The 22701-nt window shown below is 35.6% G+C and overlaps 2 protein-coding genes across 7 annotated transcripts in view; both read right to left on the minus strand.

Moving 5' to 3' along the window:
• The window catches only part of LOC307120889 (uncharacterized protein), a 678898-nt gene that overhangs the window by 251287 nt on the left and 404910 nt on the right, over window positions 1-22701 (minus strand). The gene's annotated exons all lie outside the window — the stretch shown is intronic.
• LOC307120865 (nischarin-like) overlaps window positions 1-22701 on the minus strand; it is a 34519-nt gene that overhangs the window by 8052 nt on the left and 3766 nt on the right. For 4 of the 6 annotated variants that reach the window (XR_013815876.1, XR_013815879.1, XM_079808066.1 and 1 more), the window contains exons 4-13: window positions 19321-19369; window positions 17981-18144; window positions 15175-15270; window positions 15003-15098; window positions 11840-11992; window positions 11698-11766; window positions 9229-9414; window positions 9022-9150; window positions 6578-6691; window positions 2174-2300 (exon numbers count right to left, since the gene is read on the minus strand). Coding sequence is in view for 2 of the 6 variants with exons in the window: in XM_079808066.1 (XP_079664192.1) it covers window positions 2174-2300; window positions 6578-6691; window positions 9022-9150; window positions 9229-9414; window positions 11698-11766; window positions 11840-11992; window positions 15003-15098; window positions 15175-15270; window positions 17981-18144; window positions 19321-19369 (1183 nt within the window). In the remaining 4 variants the exon portion in view is untranslated. Of the gene's footprint in view, window positions 1-2165; window positions 2301-6577; window positions 6692-9021; window positions 9151-9228; window positions 9415-11697; window positions 11767-11839; window positions 11993-15002; window positions 15099-15174; window positions 15271-17980; window positions 18145-19320; window positions 19370-22701 lie in introns of all 6 variants that reach the window. The other 2 variants (XR_013815878.1, XR_013815877.1) reach the window with 2 other exon arrangements.

Genomic DNA, 22701 nt, shown 5'->3' on the forward strand with positions numbered 1-22701 from the left:
TTACAAGTGTCATGCTTGTGCTTCGACATCATTAATGCTTTTATTATTCAGAAAAAGAGGTAACTATTTATTTGTGTATTCTACTTTGCATTTTATTACTATAACAATAGCGCCCGCACTAAATAGGCTATATAAGATTCTAGCGGGCGGGCACTAGGACCCGGAGGAGCTTCAGCTGCTGTGCGCGCGCTAGAGAGTGTGGAGACGCGATTGGGCTAGTTTTGGGCTAGTTTTGGGCTAGTTTTGTTGTGAAAACCTGGCAATCCTGCGTTGATTCACAAATTCAAGGCAGCATTTAAAAACTGTCAATATAAATCATCATATGTGCAATGCATTTGCTTGTTTTCACTTGAAGAATGAGCACAGGGCTGACGTGATCTTATCGCTATAGCAGTCCTTGCACACTCAGGTGAGTTATTGCAGGCTCACATCAACACGTTATCATATCGGCATCATTTTTCATATCGGCCGATTCCGATGTGCTGATAATATCGTGCATCTTTACATGCAGACAAAACCAGTTTGGGGGCGGGACTACTTGCTTATCCGACCAATGACAGACAGGAGTGTTTGAGAAACCTTGAAATGACACACTTCCCCTTTAAAGGGTTAGTTCACCCAAAACTGTAAATTGTGTCATTAATGACTGAGCCTCATGTGGTTGGACACCCGTCAGACCTCCGTTCATCTTCAGACACAAATGAAGATATTTTGTTGAAATCTGATGCTCTGAAAGGCCTCCATTGGCATTCAGTACATTTATACTCACAGGCAGTGTTGGGGGAAACGCATTACAAGTAACTTGAGTTGCGTAATAATATTACTTTTTTCAAGTAACTAGTAAAGTAACGCATTACTTTTCAAATTTACAACAAAATATCGGAGTTACTTTTTCAAAAAACGCAAATTACTTTCACATTAATTTGACTGACAGCTCTCCTGCCCCCATGTTGAGAAGAATAAGTGCAGAGGCGTTCCAGACTAAATGTGAGCATTTATTTAACTCACCAAAGATTCTGTCCTCCTCAAAATGAATAAAATCAGTCAAATGCAAAATCAAAGTACTACGCAAACCTCCAATAATTAAATGTTAAATAAAAAAACTATTTTTATGCATAATCTACCTTTATATTTAATTTATCAATGTCTTGCTGCTGACCTTTGATGATGAAAATTACTCGATTTTTGTTTCTCTCCTGCATCCTATTCTACCGTTATCCAGAATGGCAGCAGAGCTAAACAAAACAAAAACAAGCCCAGCCCAGGTGAGAAAAAGTAACGCAAAATTAACGTAACGCATTACTCTTCTTAAAAAGTAACTAAGTAACTCAATTATTTACTTTTTAACGGAGTAATGCAATATTGTAATGCATTACTTTTCAAAGTAACTTTCCCCAACACTGCTCACAAGACCCATAAAAGGCACTAAAAACGTCGTTACAAAGTCCATCTCACCACAGTGACTCTACAATAATTTTACGATGTGACGACAATAGTTTTTGTGCGGAAAAAAAATCTAAATAACACCTTTATCCAACTTGTTCTCGTCTTCCGTGTGTGTCTCCACGACGCATGCGTGAGAATATGAGCAGATCCGGCGTTCGGACACATGACCCAGAAGAGATTTGTTTACGAGCAGAGGAAGACGCGCGTATCTCAGCTGTTGAATTCTACACTGATCGTGCTTTAGGTCTCGGCGTAGTTCTCAAAATGGGGCTAAAGTGAGCATTTCATGGATTCCCGAACGCCGGATCTGCTCATATTCTCACGCATGCGTCGTGGAGACACACACGGAAGACAAGAACAAGCTGGATAAAGGTGTTATTTTGATTTTTTTTTGCGCACAAAAACTATTGTCGTCGCATCGTAAGATTATTGTAGAGTCACTGTGGTGAGATGGACTTTGTAACGACGTTTTTAGTGCCTTTTATGGGTCTTGTGAGTGTAAATGTACTGAATGCCAATGGAGGCCAATCTGAAGCCTTTCTCAGCATCAGCTTTACACTAAAATATCTTCATTTGTGTCTGAAGATGAACGGAGGTCTGACGGGTGTCCAACCACATGAGGCTCAGTCATTAATGACACAATTTACATTTTTGGGTGAACTAACCCTTTAACTCCCCGTCTGAGTTTCCCCCCCTCGTCCGAGCAGCGCGATACATACATGATTACCTTGACTGGAGCAGGTGGAGCGGGTGGAGCGGGACAGAGAGGGGGAGGAAGAGGAGGAAGAGGAGGGCGGCGCGGCGAGAGAGGACGAGGAGGACTGCGGCGCGCCCGCGGCCTGGACATCACCCACCTGACAACAATAACATCAGGCTTCTCTTTAGCCACAAGCACAACCAGGACCCCTGGAGGTCCATATAAAGGGTGCAAGGAATCATAAACGCCGTAACGCTTGACCACATGTCCAAACCAGAGCCACCAGCCAGAGATTGAGATCTCATTGGTCCAAATATCGTCAGGTTGAATGTGAATTTAACAGAACATTTCGCTTTCAATGTGAACAAAAGCTTAGCTCAAAGCGTCATGCCTGGTTAGGACATGAGAGATTCAGCACACACACAGACATTAGCTCATGTTATTTCAGAATCACCGTAATTAAGTCTAATTTTACTTTTTGTGACGACAAAACAACCAAAACTGGAGGAAAATCTAGTCAGAGATTAGCATTAAAAGAACACGCCACTATTTTAGCTCATTCTCCGACTCCCCTAGAGTTAAAAAGTTCAGCGATCTCCTGGTCTAGCACTATTAGCATAGCTTAGCATAGATCATTGGATCTGATTAGACCGTTAGCATCTCTCTTGATATGATATTCCGCAGCGGCTGAAAATAGTCCCAGTCTGCGGGGTCTTAAATTCTGTTTTAGGTCTTCAATATCGGGGTCTTAATTTTCCTACGTCCATGTATCGCTGCTTCTAATGCTCACTGAAATCCTGCAGCACTTTAGAATGTTTTATTTTATTCTGCGGTACTTTCGCTAGTCCAAATATAATTTGCTGTATTATCGCTACAAATGAGACCAACATGCAGCTTCTACTGCAGCCAATCAGCTTTAGTGTTATTGGAGTAGTGTTGTCAAAAATATCGATATCAATAATATCTGAAACGATACGATACTCATTTTCTACCGTATCGATATCAGCCGCTCTCCTCAATCTTTAATGGATTCATCTCTATTTCATTTTTTACAATGAAGATTATCCAATGTTATTTTAAATTTGATTACTTCGTTTTTTTATTCAGTTTCTTACCTGAAGAAATAAAGCAGTCGATTTCATTTGTGTCTTTATTCTATTGTATTTATTCGTGCTATTGTTTGTCATTTGTTTAGTTGTTCTTATTTTATTAAATTTAATTTGAAATCAAGCTTCCTTGTGCTGTGTGCGAGCTATTGCAACACAATTCGTTAGCAAATATTAGTGAGATAATTGTAATGGTAATTGATCAACGTTTATATATGAGGAAAAACTTTATCATATAAAGTGATCTCTTCAGAAGAAATGTTTAATTGCCTAGACTTTCAATAGACAGACTGAAAAAAAGAAATTATAATACAAATATCTATTTGACAGTATATGCAGCGGTTTTCCCCTGTGGTATCAAATATCGATACTTTTTTAGGTATCGAATAATATCGTTACTTTTTTAGGTATCGAATAATATCGTTACTTTTTTAGGTATCGAATAATATCGATACTTTTTTAGGTATCGAATAACATCGTTACTTTTTTAGGTATCGAATAATATCGTTACTTTTTTTAGGTATCGAATAATATCCATACTTTTTTAGGTATCGAATAATATCGTTACTTTTTTAGGTATCGAACAATATCGTTACTTTTTTAGGTATCGAATAATATCGTTACTTTTTTTAGGTATCGAATAATATCCATACTTTTTTAGGTATCGAATAATATCGTTACTTTTTTTAGGTATCGAATAATATCGATACTTTTTTAGGTATCGAATAATATCCATACTTTTTTAGGTATCGAATAATATCGTTACTTTTTTTAGGTATCGAATAATATCGTTACTATTTTTAGGTATCGAATAATATCGATACTTTTTTAGGTATCGAATAATATCGATACTTTTTTAGGTATCGAATAATATCGTTACTTTTTTAGGTATCGAATAATATTGTTAATTTTTTAGGTATCGAATAATATCGTTACTTTTTTAGGTATCGAATAATATCGTTACTTTTTTAGGTATCGAATAATATCGATACTTTTTTAGGTATCGAATAATATAGATACTTTTTTAGGTAGCGAATAATATCGTTACTTTTTTAGGTATCGAATAATATCGATACTTTTTTAGGTATTGAATAATATAGATACTTTTTTAGGTATCGAATAATATAGATACTTTTTTAGGTATCAGATAATATCGATACTTTTTTAGGTATCAAATAATATCGATACTTTTTTAGGTAGCGAATATCGAAGCTAGATATTCCAGTATCGTAACAACACTATATTGGCGTCTCTTTCGGATTGTACCACAGACACATATAACAGATTTTATCCTAATAGTCGTCCAGTTTTTCATGTTTCTGCGATTGCTAAATACAACGAAAAATCAACATGCATTTTTTTGAGATCCTGCATTATTCCTAAAGCAAAATAAACAAGATTTATGTGTTTTGTTTGTTCTATTGTCACGTGTGACTATTGTGCATCGAACATAACGCATAATATGGTAAATGTGGTATCCGAATTATGTAAAAAAAATGCTAATTTCTGGAAATTACCAACACAAAAAGTATTTTTGATCTCAAAATAACACAAAAAAAGTTGCGAAATCCTGGTGGGATTGAGCTATGAGGAAGTGCAAGTTTATCGATTTGTTCATTTTGAATCATTTTGTGACTGAATTTCCTTTTATAGATCTTACATTTCATAATAGTCTCAAAAAGTCTTAAATTTGACTTGGTGAAACCTGCAGAAACCCTGTTTGAGAGAGATGCTAACGGTCTAATCAGATTCAATGATCTATGCTAAGCTGTGCTAAAAGTGCTAGCGCCAGAATGGATGAGAAAACGGTCAAACTCGACTGTTTGACTCTAGGGGAGTCGGAGAATGAGCAGAAATTGTGGCGTGTTCCTTTAAAAGAAAAACATTAAATATTTTCAGCTAATTCTTCCCAAACTGAACAGCTCTGATGTATTTTCCTGTCATTATAATTACGGTAATTCCGAGACATGAGCACAACATATATTACATTAGCACATGCAAAAGCCGTTGCATCAACAATAATCAGATTTATCATGTGTTTAGCAGGACTGCAGTCATGTGATATCCAGTATCAGAATCTGGCCAGGAGGAGGCGCCACAACGCATCACTGGAAAATGTGTGTGTTATGCAACAGAGGCGGACACACACACGTGCATCAGTGTGAGCGCATAAATCATCTGTTAGTTCTCATGGCTGGATATCAAGGTTAGCCCGACTCGAACCTAAAGGATCGTTTGAGAATAATAATGTGTCGCTCAGATGAAAGAAAGCCATCCGCACACCCCATAATCACATGACATCAGAAAACATTACATAACCGCTGGAATAATATCATTATTATTAATGTTCCTACTGAACAAAATCAAAACCGTCTTATAATAAATGCTAATAATAGTGATAACAACAGTAACATTATTTGATTATTACATTATTATGACCATAAAAGGAATATTCAACTAAACAAATAATAATAAATAATGCATTATAATAAAAATAATAAAGTATTATCAGTTTCATTAAAAAATACTAATAGGAATATTCCTACTGAACGAAAGCAAACATCTGATAATAAAGTTTAAATTAATAATCATGTTAAATAATAATGTAATACAATAAAATCAAATAAATAATCATAATATTAATACTAAAATTAATATTGCTACTGAACAAAAGCGTCTGATAATAAATGTTAAAATAATTATAATGTTAAATAAAAACAATGTGATATGGTAAAAATAATATCATCATGAAAAAAATTCTAAAAGGAATATTCTACTAAACAAAATCAGAAGTCAAATAATACATTTTAAAATAATAGTAACGTTAAATCAAAATAAATAATAATTTTACAATAATAATAACTATTATTATTTTCATCATGAATAATTACTAAAAGGAATATTCTACTAAACAGTCAACTAATAAATGTTAAAATAATAATAGTGTAATATAATAAAAATAATACATTATTATTATTATCATCATGAAAAAATACTAAAATTAATATTCCTACTGAACAAAAGCAAACGTCTGATCGTACACTTTAAAATAATTTTAATAGTACAAAATAAATATTAATGTTATAATAATAGTTATTATTATCGTCATCATGAAAAATTACAGAAATTAATTTTCCTACTTAAAAGCAAGTTTAATAATAATAATAATATATGTTCAAATAATAACAATAAATAATTATGATAATAAAAAAAGAACTAAAAGGAATTTTCCTACTAAATAAAAGCAAAAAAGTCTAATAATAGTAATAATAATAATCGATTTCACTTATTTTTGCATAAAAAACTAATATATAAATGTATAAAACACCTTTTTGCCGTTGTTGGCCATTCTGTCTTTGGCCACCTTGGCTTTGTGAATGGCTTTGAGCACCTCCACCGTGTCGAGCTCTTTCTCTGTGGTGATCGCTCCATCCAAACACACCTGCGGGACACAAGGGGGATTACATCTCCATCCTCTCAAACACCATCCTCTAAAACACCATCCTCTCAAACACCATCCTCTCAAACACCATCCTCTCAAACACCATCCTCTCAAACACCATCCTCTCAAACACCATCCTCTCAAACACCATCCTCTCAAACACCATCCTCTCAAACACCATCCTCTCAAACACCATCCTCTCAAACACCATCCTCTCAAACACCATCCTCTCAAACACATTCAGACAGATGTGCTTAGGTCCCGTTCACACCAGGACGAGTGTCACGCGTGTTTAACACTAGCCCATATGTTTTTACAGTCTATGGCGTGAAAGCGTCATTTAAAAAACGCCTTGGGTTGGTTTTTTTGGTTTTGACGCGGCGAGTTAAAAACTGTCCGACCAATGAGATCGACGCTTTAGTTGATGTGTCTGGAGCTGGTGTAGTTACAGTGAAACACCACTTGGTGGCACTCAAGTACAAAACGCTCTTGCCGAACACACACTGATACGACGGAGAGGAAGTAGACAAAGAAGAAGATGAGCTGCTAATGCTGCTGGCCAGTTAGCTAAAGTGTATGAATGGTTTTAACCACAGATATCCATAATAAAGTCATCAGCGGCGGCCATCTTGTCACAGGCCAGCTTTCTGGCGGCCATCTTGTCACAGGCTAGCTTTCTGGCGGCCATCATGTCACAGGCCAGCTTTCTGGCGGCCATCATGTCACAGGCCAGCTTTCTGGTGGCCATCTTGTCACAGGCTAGCTTTCTGGCGGCCATCTTGTCACAGGCCAGCTTTCTGGCGGCCATCTTGTCACAGGCTAGCTTTCTGGCGGCCATCTTGTCACAGGCCAGCTTTCTGGCGGCCATCTTGTTCCTGATGTAAGACGAGTGATCTGAACACAAATACTCTCATCTCGCTGAAATCTGGACGCATTTACAAATGGTTTGGTTTCTTACAAACGTTATTAACGTGGCTATAATTCTGAACAAATTATGAATAATTTTTCATAAGTATGCAGTGTCATAACTACATCTCTGACGTTTATAACAAACCAAACAGTTTGAAAATCGGTAGAAAATTGAGCAAGTTATGGTTATTTAAAAAGTACACGCATCATTAAAACACAATGAGTGAGCGAGCTGAGTGAGACAAGATGGCCGCCAGGAGCGGACGTCAGCCTCCATTGGCCAGCAGCGGACGAGACATCTAGACTTTATTATGGATATCTATGGTTTTGGCAAACACGTAAATACTGTCTCTCTTCTTCTTCTGCGTGATAAGCGAGTGTCAAAAGCCTAAAGTGGTGCAGCGCCACCTTGTGGCTTAATTATGACTTAGCATGTCGTATTTTCGACTTTTTAATCTAATAATGAGGACTTTTAAAATCATATTTTCCACGTTATCTCTTAATTATGACTTCGCATGTCATATTTTTGACTTTTTATCTAATAATGAGGACTTTTAAAATCATATTTTCCACATTTCATCTCTTATTTATGACTTAGCATGTCATATTTTTGACTTTTTATCTAACAATGAGGACTTTTAAAATCATATTTACAACATTTTATCTTATAATTATGACTTAGCATGTCATATTTTTGACTTTTTATCTAACAATGAGGACTTTTAAAATCATATTTTCCACATTTCATCTCCTAATTATGACTTAGCATGTCATATTTTTGACTTTTTATCTAATAATGAGGACTTTTAAAATCATATTTTCCACATTTCATCTCCTAATTATGACTTAGCATGTCATATTTTTGACTTTTTATCTAATAATGAGGACTTTTAAAATCATATTTTCCACATTTCATCTCCTAATTATGACTTAGCATGTCATATTTTCGACTTTTTATCTAACAATGACGACTTTTAAAATCATATTTTCAACATTTTCTTATAATTATGACTTAGCATGTCATATTTTCGACTTTTTATCTAACAATGAGGACTTTTAAAATCATATTTTCAACATTTCATCTCTTATTTATGACTTAGCATGTCATAATTTTTACTTTTTATCTAACAATGAGGACTTTTAAAATCATATTTTCAACATTTTATCTTATAATTATGACTTAGCATGTCATATTTTCGACTTTTTATCTAACAATGAGGACTTTTAAAATCATATTTTCCACATTTCATCTCCTAATTATGACTTTAGCATGCCCGTTCACTCGCTGCATCGCCAGTGAAAATGGCTTGAGTGTGAACACAAAGACATAATGAAAAACGTCTCGAAACGCTGGCGATAATCGCCCCGGTGTGCTCAGGCCTTGAGGAAAACACCCAAGTGTGTGTGACGAGACTCTATACCTCCGAGGCGCGGTCGCAGAACTGGGCCAGGACTTTGGTCCTGTAATCTGGGATGATGCACATGGGGTTCTCAGCCAGAGCCAGCTTCTCCAGACAGGGAAGAGAGCTGATGTGTCTCATCTCATCCAGCTGCGCAAAACACAAGACTTGAACCAAGCTAATAACTGCACCAACAACACAGCATTCAGCAAATCACACACACACTACCTGTGCTAATCTGTTGCTGCTGAGGTCCAAGTTCACCAATGAGTAGAGTTTGCTGAGGCCGGAGAGCGTCTCCAGCTGATTCCCAGACAGATTCAGCGTCTTCACATTCCCCAGTTTAGTGTGGACACACTCCAGGACAGTGAGTTTGTTGAACGACAGATCCAGGTGAACCAGGTTATACAAATGCTGCCATGAGAAATGTACAAATTAATACATTAAAACTCTCTTTCTGTATTAAAGGATGAGTTCACTTCAGAATGAACATCTCCTGATGATTTATTCACCCCTATCTCAAAGATCATGTCTTTCTTTCTTCAAGTTTTTTTTTTTTTTTAGGAAAACATTCCAGGATAATGGACTTCAATGTAGTGTTTAGATTCTCTGCCCGATCCCGAACTTGACCCTCGGGCCGATATTTCCCGCCACTATCCAAGCGTTTGTGTTTAATCATTACTTTATTAGCCTAATTGGGTGGGCAGAAAGCTATGCCATAATCAGAAATAATATATATATATATATATATATATATTTAGCAAATTAAAAACTAATGCTACAACTAAGAAACAAATGTGTAGAAAGTTGCACAAGTCAGGATTAGAGTTGTGTGTTAAACTCGCAGCACATGCGGTGATGAAGCGCCACATTCTGAACAGAACCTCCATCATCACGCTTTGCTTCAATATTTCTGTCCGTTTAAAAGTGGCCACTTCAAGCTTTCTCTCCTCATGTTTCTCATGTGTGTGAGGCTGAGTTTGGGTTTATTTATGAGACGTGTTCAAGAGCAATCGTGATCGCGCCAGCGCCTCATGTCACGATTATTGTCTGCTATATTCGCTTCTGATTTATTAAATCCAGGCGATTGGCTGATGAAACATTTATTAAAATTAAGACACAAAACCAAATTGACTTTAAAGAAAGACTTTCTACAAAACAAAACTCAATGAAGTGCTCAAAATCATCTCTGACCCACTCGCATCTTTGCACTTTTCATAATCAGATGAAATGTAAAAATAACATTATAATATTTAAACATAAATATGAAACAAAGTACATTGTTTAATGGCTACAACAAGTATAGTAGCTACAGTACAGATAAATATCATGAGTGGAGCGGATTATTGAGTGTCCGTCACACTGCTCCGCTTCGCACAGGCTCGTTCTCGTTAGAACGCACACGTATTAAAAAATGGTCGGCTTTAAATCGGGCTCAGGCTTGATTTTTTTGAGACTAATCGAAGCTCTACTTCAATGGGAACCAACAGCTGAAGGTCCAAATCACTGCAGTTTCAGAGGAAGGGCTTCAGAGGCTCTGACCAATCCCAGACGAGGAATAGAGTCTGATCTAGACAAACCATCGCCACATTTACAACACACACACACATTTATACACTTTAACCTCTAATGCTCATCTGGAGCTGCTCTGAGACACACCACGGGTTGAGTTTGGTGAGTTTGGTTCCATCGCCTCTGGCTTTGCTCAGTCAGGACACTAAATATTCCACTATATCACAGATCAGCTCATTTCAATTATCATAAAGTCATAATTAAGAGATAACATGTTGAAAATATTATTTTAGAAGTCCTCATTATTAGATAAAAAGTCGAAATACAACATGCTAAGTCATAATTATAAGATAAAATGTTGAAAATTATTTTTAAAGTCCTCATTATTAGAAAAAGTCAAAAATATGACATGCTAAGTCATAATGAAGAGATAAAATTTTGAAAATATGATTTTAAAAGTCCTCATTATTAGATAAAAAGTCAAAATATGACATGCTAAGTCAATTATAAAATAAAAAGTCAAAATTATGATTTTGAAAGTTCTCATTATTAGATAAAGAGTCATAAATATGACATGCGGAGTCATTGTGAGATGAACAGCTGAAATTAGGACTTTAAAAATTCTAATAAAATTTTTTTGGATTTAAAGTAAAAAATTATGACTTAAAAATCTAAATTATGATTAAAAGTCCTAATTATGAGATAAACACTCAGCAGAAAAAGGTTGAGCGGCGATGTGGGACGATGGTGAAGTTGGAGATGGAGTGTTTCTGCTAAAGGATGTGTGTGTGTTAGTCTTTGTAAACACAGGGGCGGCACTTCCGCCTACATCACGTGACCTTTCTGGCGTGATTGCTCAACCCGTGGTGTGTCTCAGAGCAGCTCCAGATGAGCATTAGAGGTTAAAGTGTATAAATGTGTGTGTGTGTTGTAAATGTGGCGATGGTTTGTCTAGATCAGACTCTATTCCTCGTCTGGGATTGGTCAGAGCCTCTGAAGCCCTTCCTCTGAAACTGCAGTGATTTGGACCTTCAGCCGTTGGTTCCCATTGAAGTCCATTATGAGCAGAAAAATCCTGGAATGATCCTCAAAAAACTGAAGGAAGAAACACATGAACATCTGGGATGAGATGAGGAGAGGAATCATCAGGAGATGTTCCTTTAAGTCCATCTTTAGACCACACACCTGCAGGTTCTCCACTAGAGATAACTCATTATGGCTCAGATCAAGAAATTCCACTCCAGGAATCAGTTTCTACGAAAAAGAGCACAACGTTTATAATCGACAAGGAAAGAAGTGGTATTTATTTCACATAACGTGAACTCACCACCGACTCGTCGATGCAGCGGATGTAGTTTCGGCTCATGTCCAGAGTGGTGAGCGTCTTCCATGTGGGAATGATGGCCGTCACAGGACAGTCTGTGTCCACTCCCTCAGGTTCCCAGTGCGCAAATTCAGACGCTTCGGGAACTAAGATTTCCTGTTGAAGGAAGAGCGTACACTGTCAATCGCACAACATACAGTGCCAACTTCGCTTTTAGCTGACACTAAAACCACCCATTTTTGTATCTAAACATGCTCTACTTCATTTTAAAGGCCTTATTTTAAAGGAACACGCCACTGTTTTTGAAAATAGGCTCATTTCCCATCTCAGAGTTAACCCCTAGGAGTCTGAGCTGTTTTGGGGCCCTTTAGAAGTTTTGACATGCTCTGACATTTGTGTTTTTTTCAGTTGCTTATAAACACATGAATGGCAAAAGTGTAATTACACTGTGTTCAGCACAAACTGGGCTACCATAATATGTGAGCAGCATGTATGTACATGCATGAAAAATGTTTATGCATGGTTTTTAAGAAAACAAAAAACTTTGTTTTAAAATTAAGGCTTCAAAACACACAATAGATATGTATCCACAAGACCTTTGACTAATGGGGGTATTTGCCTAGAGTTTTTGCTTTAAACTGATGTGAGAATCATTGAGTCTACTCATTCACATAAAACAATACACTGATTTACAATGTGTAAGACAGTTTTTCTTCACAAAGCCCATATGCGAGGAGGCGTAATATCTAATGAATAATGATGAGTATCACCTAAGATAACAAAATAACACAATAGCCCGCATAATGAGCTGCATAATGAATGAGCTTCAGGTACTTATGTGACTGAGAGCAGCAGGACAAAGGACATATTATATATAGGGCTGTCAAAAGATTAATCGTGATTAATTGCATCCAAATTAAAGTTTGTGTTTACATAATATATGTGTGTGTACTCTGTTAATTATTATTTATATATAAATACACACACATTCATGTATATATTTAAGAAATATTTGCATGTATATACTGTATATACATTTATATAATCTAAAATATATATAAATGTTTTATATATAAAAATAACATTTTTTTCTTAAATATATACATGCTTGTGTGTGTATTTATATATAAATAATAATTAACAGAGTACACACACATATATTATGTAAACACAAACTTTTATTTTGGATGTGATTAATCTTTTGACAGCCCTAATTATATATTATACTTATCTAGTAAATGCATCTTGATTTAAGAATGTTTAAATATTTAGACTAGAAACCATACAAAAATTACTAAGAGCAATTTTTCTAAAAATGTTTTAACTTTTTTTGTTTTTGAAAGTAGTCTCATGCTAAAAAATGTAATAATAAATCATTTAAATCAAGATTGAATTTCATTTTGTATAAATTGTCTGTAAAGAAAGCAATTCACTTTCTACAAAACAAAACTCGATATTAACAGTCTGGACAGAACATGAACAGCTTTTCATGAGGTGAATTATTCCTCAACGCGTCTCAAGGCGATGTAGCTGAAGTAGCGTTACAGCGCGCCACTAGATGTGTTCGTATGAGTTGATGTGGGCGTCGACTCTAGATCGTCAGTATTTGAATCTGAAAGAGCGTGCGATCTGTGGGCGTGGCCGCATTAGCAGATAATGAAGTGGCTCGCGGGTGACTGACATCACTCTCTAATCGAACGGATTACATAAACACAGAATATTTGTTTTCGATTTAGTTGACAGTGTTTAAAACCGGACATTTCAGCATTTCTTTAGACATATGTCTCATGTTTGTGAGGCAAGTATTCACTAAGTTACAGTTCATTTTCTGAAGACTATCTGAATGAACGTCTTTGACAGAGAGGCTGCAGATCCAGGGTTCCCACTCTTTTTCAGCAACCATTTTCCAGGACTTTTCCAGGACATTTTCAATTTTACTACGGTGGGAATAAAAAGACAAGGATCACGCCAAATATTGCTTTCTAAATCATGCCAAATATTGCTTTCTAAGTCTTTAAAAGCCGCCCAGTTTATTGCCATTACTTAACAATCCAGCATTTTTCAACATGAGCTCTTAATCATACATTATGACTATGGAAGCTTGTTTACACCACAGAATAAGAAAAGGTAATTGAGACTTTTTATCTCGCTATTCTGACTTTCTCGCAATTGCGAGTTTACATATTTGTGATATAAACGCGAAAATTGTCGCAATTCTTTTTTCCTCAGAATTGGACTTTATAACTTGCAATTGCAGTTTAGATCTCACAATTCTGAGAAAAGAAGTCAGAAGTGCAAGATATAAACTCGCAACTGCACAAAAAAGTCAATTGTGAAGAAAAGACTAGCGAGTTTATATCACGCAATTCTGACTTTATAACACACAAATGTGACTTTATATCAAAATGATGTGATTAGGGAGAAGCTTACGAGTTAACATTCACTGCATACATTTGAGCGGTTATAGCATTAGCATTAGCTAACAAGACTAAACATCATTATTCAAAAATACTACTCGCACGCATCAAACTCAGCGTTCCTGAACATGCGCTTTCTGCAACTAGCGCTAATTGTTTGGGCCAGCGATAAACTCTTTATACTCGGCTAGAGAAATAACTTTTTTTTTAAATAATTTTCCCAGACAACAACAAGATTTTCCAGGACATTTGACATTTTCTCTAATTTTCCATGTGTTTTCCAGGACTGGAAAATTTGTCATCAATTTTCCAGGTTTTCAAGGTTTTCCAGGACGAGTGGGAACCCTGAGATTGCGCATTATGTTTGTTTTCTTTATATTTGCAAAAAGCACAACAATTTGTTTTTATTGTGACTGTACACAAAAAATAGAAACTTAACAGATTATAATGATATACAACACTTGCCTGAATGATATAGTTATTTGAGTCTCTTTGGCACGGATAAGAAAAAAAGCGAGCCGACCGGGTTAAACAGTCGAGTTTTACCGTTTTCGAATCCATTCAGCCGTTCTCCAGGTCTGGCACTAGCACTTTTAGCATAGCTTAGCATAGATCATTGAATCTGATTAGACCGTTAAATGAGAACTGCGTTGGCTGAAACTAGCAGAACACACTAGCGTCGCGCCGGGTGTGTGTGATAGAACCCTGAGACTCAAATGTGTTGCAGAAGACAGAAGCATCTAAAGTACCTTCATACTCCCGGCGGAGAGGTGTATGCTGAGCGTGGCCAGCGTGGGCTTTAGCGAAGGCAGGCCCTTGATCTGTCCAGGATCGCAATCACTGATCTGGAAATAAAGACGTGTTAGAAACATCATCCATCGCAGAGCCTCGATTCAACACAACACGCAAACGCCAGTTCACCTCGATCTGGAGCAGCGCTTTAAAGATGGACAGGTCAAACGGAAGGCTCTGCTCCTCGATGTTACTCGTCCCCACCGCTACTTTCATTCCGGGAATCTGAATTTGAACAGTTAAAGGGTTAGTTCACCCAAAAATGTAAATTGTGTCATTAATGACTGAGCCTCATGTGGTTGGACACCCGTCAGACCTCCGTTCATCTTCAGACACAAATGAAGATATTTTAGTGTAAATCTGATGCTCTGAAATAGGGCTGAACGATTAATTGCATTTGCGATAATATCGCGATATGATAAAACACGATTTCCTAACCGCAAAGGCTGCGATTACAGTCTGGTCACGTGACACGCGAGAGTAAAGTCTGCAGAAGAAGCAACTTGGCACGTTACACATGCCTGGCCTAAAAGGGGAAAAAACTGTTTCTTTTGTTTTGGCCTTCCCTGTTATACATACAGAAATGTAATAGTTATCTTTCTTAACTGCATAAATAATAAATGAAATATAGATGAATCATCATTAAAGCTACACTTGTCTCTGTTCCAGTTGTTCTGTGATGAACATTAATGACATCATCATCAGTGCTACTGTCACTTTAAGAACAGCCGCGGATCTCACGCGCTGTCCCGCGCATCTCATTTCCTCACAACTCTTTAAGTTCATTTAAGACGTTATTTAACTAATTTAAGACGTTATTTAACTAATTTAAGACTCCTAATATGAGAATACTCAAAATCCTCTGTGTTATTGTTTGTTCAAGAGCAAAAGAGAACTCGATGTGAGCAGGAAACTGACACGAGTCTATCTGTGCGTCGAGTGTGTGTGTGTGTGTGTGTGTGTGTGTGTGTGTGTGTGTGTGTGTGTGTCTTGATTAGCTGACACGAGACGCATCCACACAGACAGGACACTCACACTCACACACACACACACACACACACACACACACACACACACACACACACACACACACACACACACACACACACACACACACACACACACACACACACACACACACACACACACACACACACACACACACACACACACACACACACACACACACACACACACACACAGGACATTGGTATACAGCGCGTTTGCTTGTGTCTTGTCACGCTTGGAAGCATTTACATTAATAAGAGCGTGATGATCATGTAATGCTAAGCAAAAATGGATATAAAAACGGACGCTGCGATATTTGCGTTAAATATTTTAATTGCGTTAAGCTGAAAAAATTAATCGCCCGCGTTAACGCGTTAATTTGCCCAGCCCTAATATATATATATAGGGCTGTCAAAAGATTAATCGCATCCAAAATAAAAGTTTGTGTTTATATAATATATGTGTGTGTACTCTGTTAACTATTATTTATATATAAATACACACACAAGCATGTATATATTGAAGAAAAAAATATTTTTATATATAAAACATTTATATTTACATATATTATAGATTATATAAATGTATATACAGTATATACATGCAAATATTTCTTCAATATATACATGAATGTGTGTATTTATATATAAATAATAATTAACAGAGTTCACACACATATATTATGTAATAACAAACTTTTATTTTGGATGTGATTAATCGCGTTTAATCTTTTGACAGCCCTAATATATATATATATATTAGGGCTGGGCAAATTAACGCGTTAACGCGGGCGATTAATTTTTTCAGCTTAACGCATTAAAAATATTTTACGCAAATAACGCAGCGTCCGTTTTTATATCCATTTTTGCTTAGCATTACATGATCATCACGCTCTTATTCATGTAAATGCTTCGAAGCGCGACAAGACACAAGAGAGCGCGCTGTATACCAATGTCCTGTGTGTGTGTGTGTGTGTGTGTGAGTGTCCTGTCTGTGTGGATGCGTCTCATGTCAGCTAATCAAGGGACACACACACACACACACACACACACACACACACACACACACACTCGACGCATAGATAGACTCGCGTCAGTTTCCTGCTCACATCGAGTTCTCTTTTGCTCTTGAACAAACAATAACACAGAGGATTTCGAGTATTCTCATATTAGAGTCTTAAATTAGTTAAATAACATCTTAAATGTACTTAAAGAGTTGTGAGGAAATGAGATGCGCGGCTGTTCTTAAAGTGACAGTAGCACTGATGATGATGTCATTAATGTTCATCACAGAACAACTGGAACAGAGACAAGTGTAGCTTTAATGATGATTCATCTATATTTCATTTATTATTTATGCAGTTAAGAAAGATAACTATTACATTTCTGTATGTATAACAGGGAAGGCCATGGGTAAATATAACATTTATTATTTTGGGTTTATGTAGAGATAGTTTTAAGTTCACTTAAATTAAAAGTAGTTTTTTTTAAAGCCTAGTAAATGTTGAAATTGGGAGCTTTCAGTTATACTGTAATGTAACGTCATTAATGTTTCATAGACACTTTAGTATCAGTGATACTGGCCTTCATTCATAAAAACATGATAATACAACACATATTTAAAATATGCTGTCTTTAAATTGTTTATACATTAATTTGGAGAGTAACTGAAATTATTACAATATCAAAATATTAAAAACTTGCGATTAAAGTGCGATTAATTATTTTATTTTTTTTAATCGATGCCCAGCACTAATATAAATATAATGAATGTGTTATATTTAAATTATTTAAATATATACACAGATATATTGATTTGACAGCACTAATATCTAATAAATATATGTGTATACAATGTATATTACATATTAATGAGCAATAATGTACTAGTTTTAACTTCAGTGATTTCAGTGAAGTGTCACTCAGACCTTGAGGTACTTGAGGCGGCAGGTGAAGTCCAGGATGTGCCCGAGGTCAGCCTTGGCATCTCCATTGGCACAGGTGGGCTTGGCGAGCTTGAGCTGCTGTGTGACGGCGTACAGCTGGAGGGGGCGGAGCTCAAACACCTGGCCCGCCGCCAACAACTGCTCACCTGGGGGACCACAGAACACCTTTAACAGAGCATTCTGGGAGGACAAGATGATGCTCATATTATGCATAATGCAAATGAGCATGCAAATCACAAAAATGAATATATAGTGGCGTGTTCCTTTAACCCTCTGGTGCTCTTCGGGCCTTTCTGACACTGAAACTTGGTGACTTTTCTAGCATTAGGGATGTAAACACATAAAAATTGGGGTCATGATTCGAGCATGCTAAAAAAAGTAGCGTTCATTGTCTTCGGTCATAAATGAGCGACCATAGGAAATGAATGGGAAATCTGCAAAAACACAAATTCTAAGAATATTTGTGTGTACAATCTACAAATCGGCCACAATGCTGAAAAAAGTACACAGCAGTGAAGAGGTGACACTCTAAAACATCAAGAGTGTGATATTGACACACACACTCACACACACACCTATGAAAAACTGAACCTATGAACCACATTTAGAATTTTTTTAAATCACTGCTTTATCTGAAAAATATGAAACTTGGTGACTTTTCTAGCATTAAGGATGTAAACACAAAAACAAATTGAGGGCATGATTTGAGCATGCTAATTGGTCGTAAAAAAATACTCCCACTTGTGCTCTTCGGTCTATAATCTATATTTCAAACAAAAAAAATGTTTTATAATAAAGTCTTGGAGATTTTTTAATATATATATTCAAATCCATCAACAACAAAAAAATCATTAAAGGTGTTCAAAAGAGAACTAGTGAATTCTCAAGCCTCTCCATAGAGACCTCTAGTGGTTATGCTTTCTTAAATAATTCCAAGAGAGGGGCTAATCTGCCTTCAAAAAAATGTATTTTGAAGGGCTAGTCTCTATTTTAACCTAAAAACTGCAATAATTAAATTTTTTTTTTTTTTTTTTTTTTACATTTTTACAAATTTAAATTTGGCAAAAATATACCATAATTATTGCATAAATATTAAAAAATACCATCAAATCATCTCAAAATACAAAATTAAAAAGAAAAAATATTATTGAAAAAAAATAAATTGCATTGGTTTTACTGGGGTGGAGGAAGTTTAATTTTTAGGTGTCTGGTCACTTATGACCGGGAAGATGACCAATGCAGCCCCTAAACCAAGAGCACCAGAGGGTTAAATTGTACATTTCAAGCATGTAATAACTGGCCATTGAAATGAAGTGACCGACCGTTATGAAAGAGCTCTTCGGCCAAGGCAGCAGCGATTCCATTGATTTCCTGAAAATAAGGACGTTTTTGTTAAAACTGGAAATCTGCACCAGCTGACAGGAACATCACTGCATTGAGCTTTAATGATCGGCATGTGCTTCTCAAACTCATTTCCTGAAAGATTTCGCAAGAGGAATGCAGAAACGGCTTTAATTTCCTCCGTACAGACGGTTTTCTTTTCTACATTTTCTGAGGACATGACTTGAAGCACTTTTATGTGCACAAATCAGGGTTATTATAACTAAACGTAACTAAAACTAGAACCATAAAACACACTGCTAAATGAAATAAAATAAAACCTTTTCTGAAATAAAATTAAATAAAAACGTATTTTATTACAGCCATTGGCCAAGGCAAACCTTTTCTTTTTCATTTAGTTTAAATTGATATAATAAAATAACAAAATATAAAACTGAAATAAAAATTATATAGACATATTAAAAAAAGTTTATATCTCGCAAATTTGACTTCTGTTCTAGAATTGTGAGATTTAAAACTTTATTAAAAGGTTATTAAAACTTATCTTAATTTTTGGAAACTTTTTTCAGGATTTTGGGAAGATTACATTTTTTTGAGTGAAAATTTCTGGAAAACTTTTGGAAAGTTTCTAGAAATGTACAGAAACATTCTGTCAAACATTAAACATTTCAGCCCCTTTTCAGCCTACTTTACATCTCAATTGTGACTTTTTTTCTCACAATTGAAGTTTATATTTGCGCAATTCTGACTGTTTTCAGATCTGCCTGTTTATATCCCACAATTATGGCTTTTTTCCCAACAGAATTGTGAGATATAAACTAGGGCTGCAAAGGGGTTGAAAATTCCCGGTAAATTTCTAGAAACTTTCCAAAAGTTTCTGAAAATTTCCCCCAAAAATGACAGAAATTTTCCAAAAATCCTGGAAAGTTTCTGGAAACTTTGCAACCCTAATATAAACATGCAATTGTGAGATACATTTCAGTTTCCTCTTTAATAACCCGTTTAACTCTCACAATTCTAGAACAGAAGTCAAATTTGTGAGATATAAACGCACAACTGCGATGAAAAGTTTCCGAAAATTTCCACAAATTAATGGATATCTTTCAGAAATGAACACGCAATTGTAAGAAAACAGTCAGAATTGTGACTTTTTTTCTCCGAATTTCGAGATCTGCCCGTTTTTTTCCCGCAATTATGGCTTTTCCCACCAGAATTGTGAGATATAAACTAGGGTTGCAAAGGGGCTGATATTTGTCGCTAAATTTCTAGAAAATTTCCCAAAAAAATATCGGAACGTTTCCAAAAATCCTGGAAAGTTTCTGGAAACTTCACAACCCTAATATAAACACGTAATTGTTAGAAAACAATTGTGAAATTTGTGAGATATAAACTTGTTTTTTTTTCACAATTGCAAGTTTATATTTGCGCAGTTCTGACTTTTTTCTTTTCAGAACAGCCCGTTTTTATCCAATTATGGCTTTTTTTCCAACAGAATTGTGAGATTTAGTTTCCTTTTTAATAACCCGTTTAAATCTCACAATTCTAGAACAGAAGTCAAATTTGTGAGATATAAACGCTCAACTGCGATGAAAACAGTCAGAATCGTGAGATATTTTAGAACTGCGAGTTTATATCCGGCAATTATGACATTTTTCTCTCAGAATTGTGAGATCTCAACTTTTTTTTCTCACAATTGCAAGTTTATATTTGTGCAATTCTGACTTTTTTCAGAACTGCCCGTTTTTAATCGGACAATTATGGCTTTTTTTCCAACAGAATTGAGAGATATCAACATGTAATTGTTAGAAAATGTTTTTAAAGAAAAATCTAATTGTGAGTAGGGCTGCAAAGGGGCTGATATTTTTCTGTAAATTTCTAGAAACTTTCCAAAAGTTTTCCGAGAATTTCCCCAAAAATGACAGAAATTTCCCAAAAATCCTGGAAAGTTCATGGAAACTTTGCAACCCTAATATAAACACGCAGTTGTGACATAAGTTTCAGTTTCCTCTTTAATAACCCGTTTAACTCTCACAATTCTAGAACAGATGTCAAATTTGTGAGATATAAACGCACAACTGCGATGAAAAGTTTCCGAAAATTTCCACAAATTAATGGAATATCTTTCAGAAATGAACACGCAATTGTAAGAAAACAGTCAGAAATGTGACTTTTTTTCTCCGAATTTCGAGATCTGCCTGTTTTTTCCCCGCAATTATGGCTTTTCCCACCAGAATTGTGAGATATAAACTAGGGTTGCAAAGGGGCTGATATTTGTCGGTAAATTTCTCAAAGATTTCCAAAAAAAAATAACGGAAAGTTTCCAAAAATCCTGGAAAGTTTCTGGAAACTTCACAACCCTAATATAAACACGTAATTGTTAGAAAACAATTGTGAAATTTGTGAGATATAAACTTGTTTTTTTTTCACAATTGCAAGTTTATATTTGCGCAGTTCTGACTTTTTTCTTTTCAGAACTGCCCGTTTTTATCCAATTATGGCTTTTTTTCCAACAGAATTGTGAGATTTAGTTTCCTTTTTAATAACCTGTTTAAATCTCACAATTCTAGAACAGAAGTCAAATTTGTGAGATATAAACACTCAACTGCGATGAAAACAGTCAGAATCGTGAGATATTTCAGAACTGCGAGTTTATATCCGGCAATTATGACATTTTTCTCTCAGAATTGTGAGATCTCAACTTTTTTTTCTCACAATTACAAGTTTATATTTGTGCAATTCTGACTTTTTTCAGAACTGCCCGTTTTTAATGGGCTGATATTTGTCGCTAAATTTCTCGAAGATTTCCAAAAAAAAATAACCGAAAGTTTCCAAAAATCCTGGAAAGTTTCTGGAAACTTCACAACCCTAATATAAACACGTAATTGTTAGAAAACAATTGTGAAATTTGTGAGATATAAACTTGTTTTTTTCACAATTGCAAGTTTATATTTGCGCAATTATGGCTTTTTTTCCCGCAATTATGGCTTTTGTTCAGAACTGCCAATTGCAGGTTTATATTTGTGCAATTTTTCAGAAGTGCCCATTTTAAATCGCACAATTATGTTTTTTTCCCAACAAAATTGTGAGATATCAACATGTAATTGTTATAAAATGTTTTTTTTTTTAATCAAAATTTGTGAGATATAAACGCTCAACTGCCATGAAAACAGTCAGAATCGTGAGATATTTCAGAACTGCTAGTTTATATCCGGCAATTATGAAATTTTTCTCTCAGAATTGTGAGATCTCAACTTGTTTTTCTCACAATTGCAAGTTTATATTTGTGCAATTCTGACTTTTTTCAGAACTGCCAATTTTTATCCCACAATTATGGCTTTTTTCCCACAGAATTGTGAGATTCA

The sequence above is a fragment of the Gobio gobio genome (genome assembly GCF_949357685.1).
Source record: "Gobio gobio genome assembly, chromosome: 24".
Lineage (NCBI taxonomy): Eukaryota > Metazoa > Chordata > Actinopteri > Cypriniformes > Gobionidae > Gobio > Gobio gobio.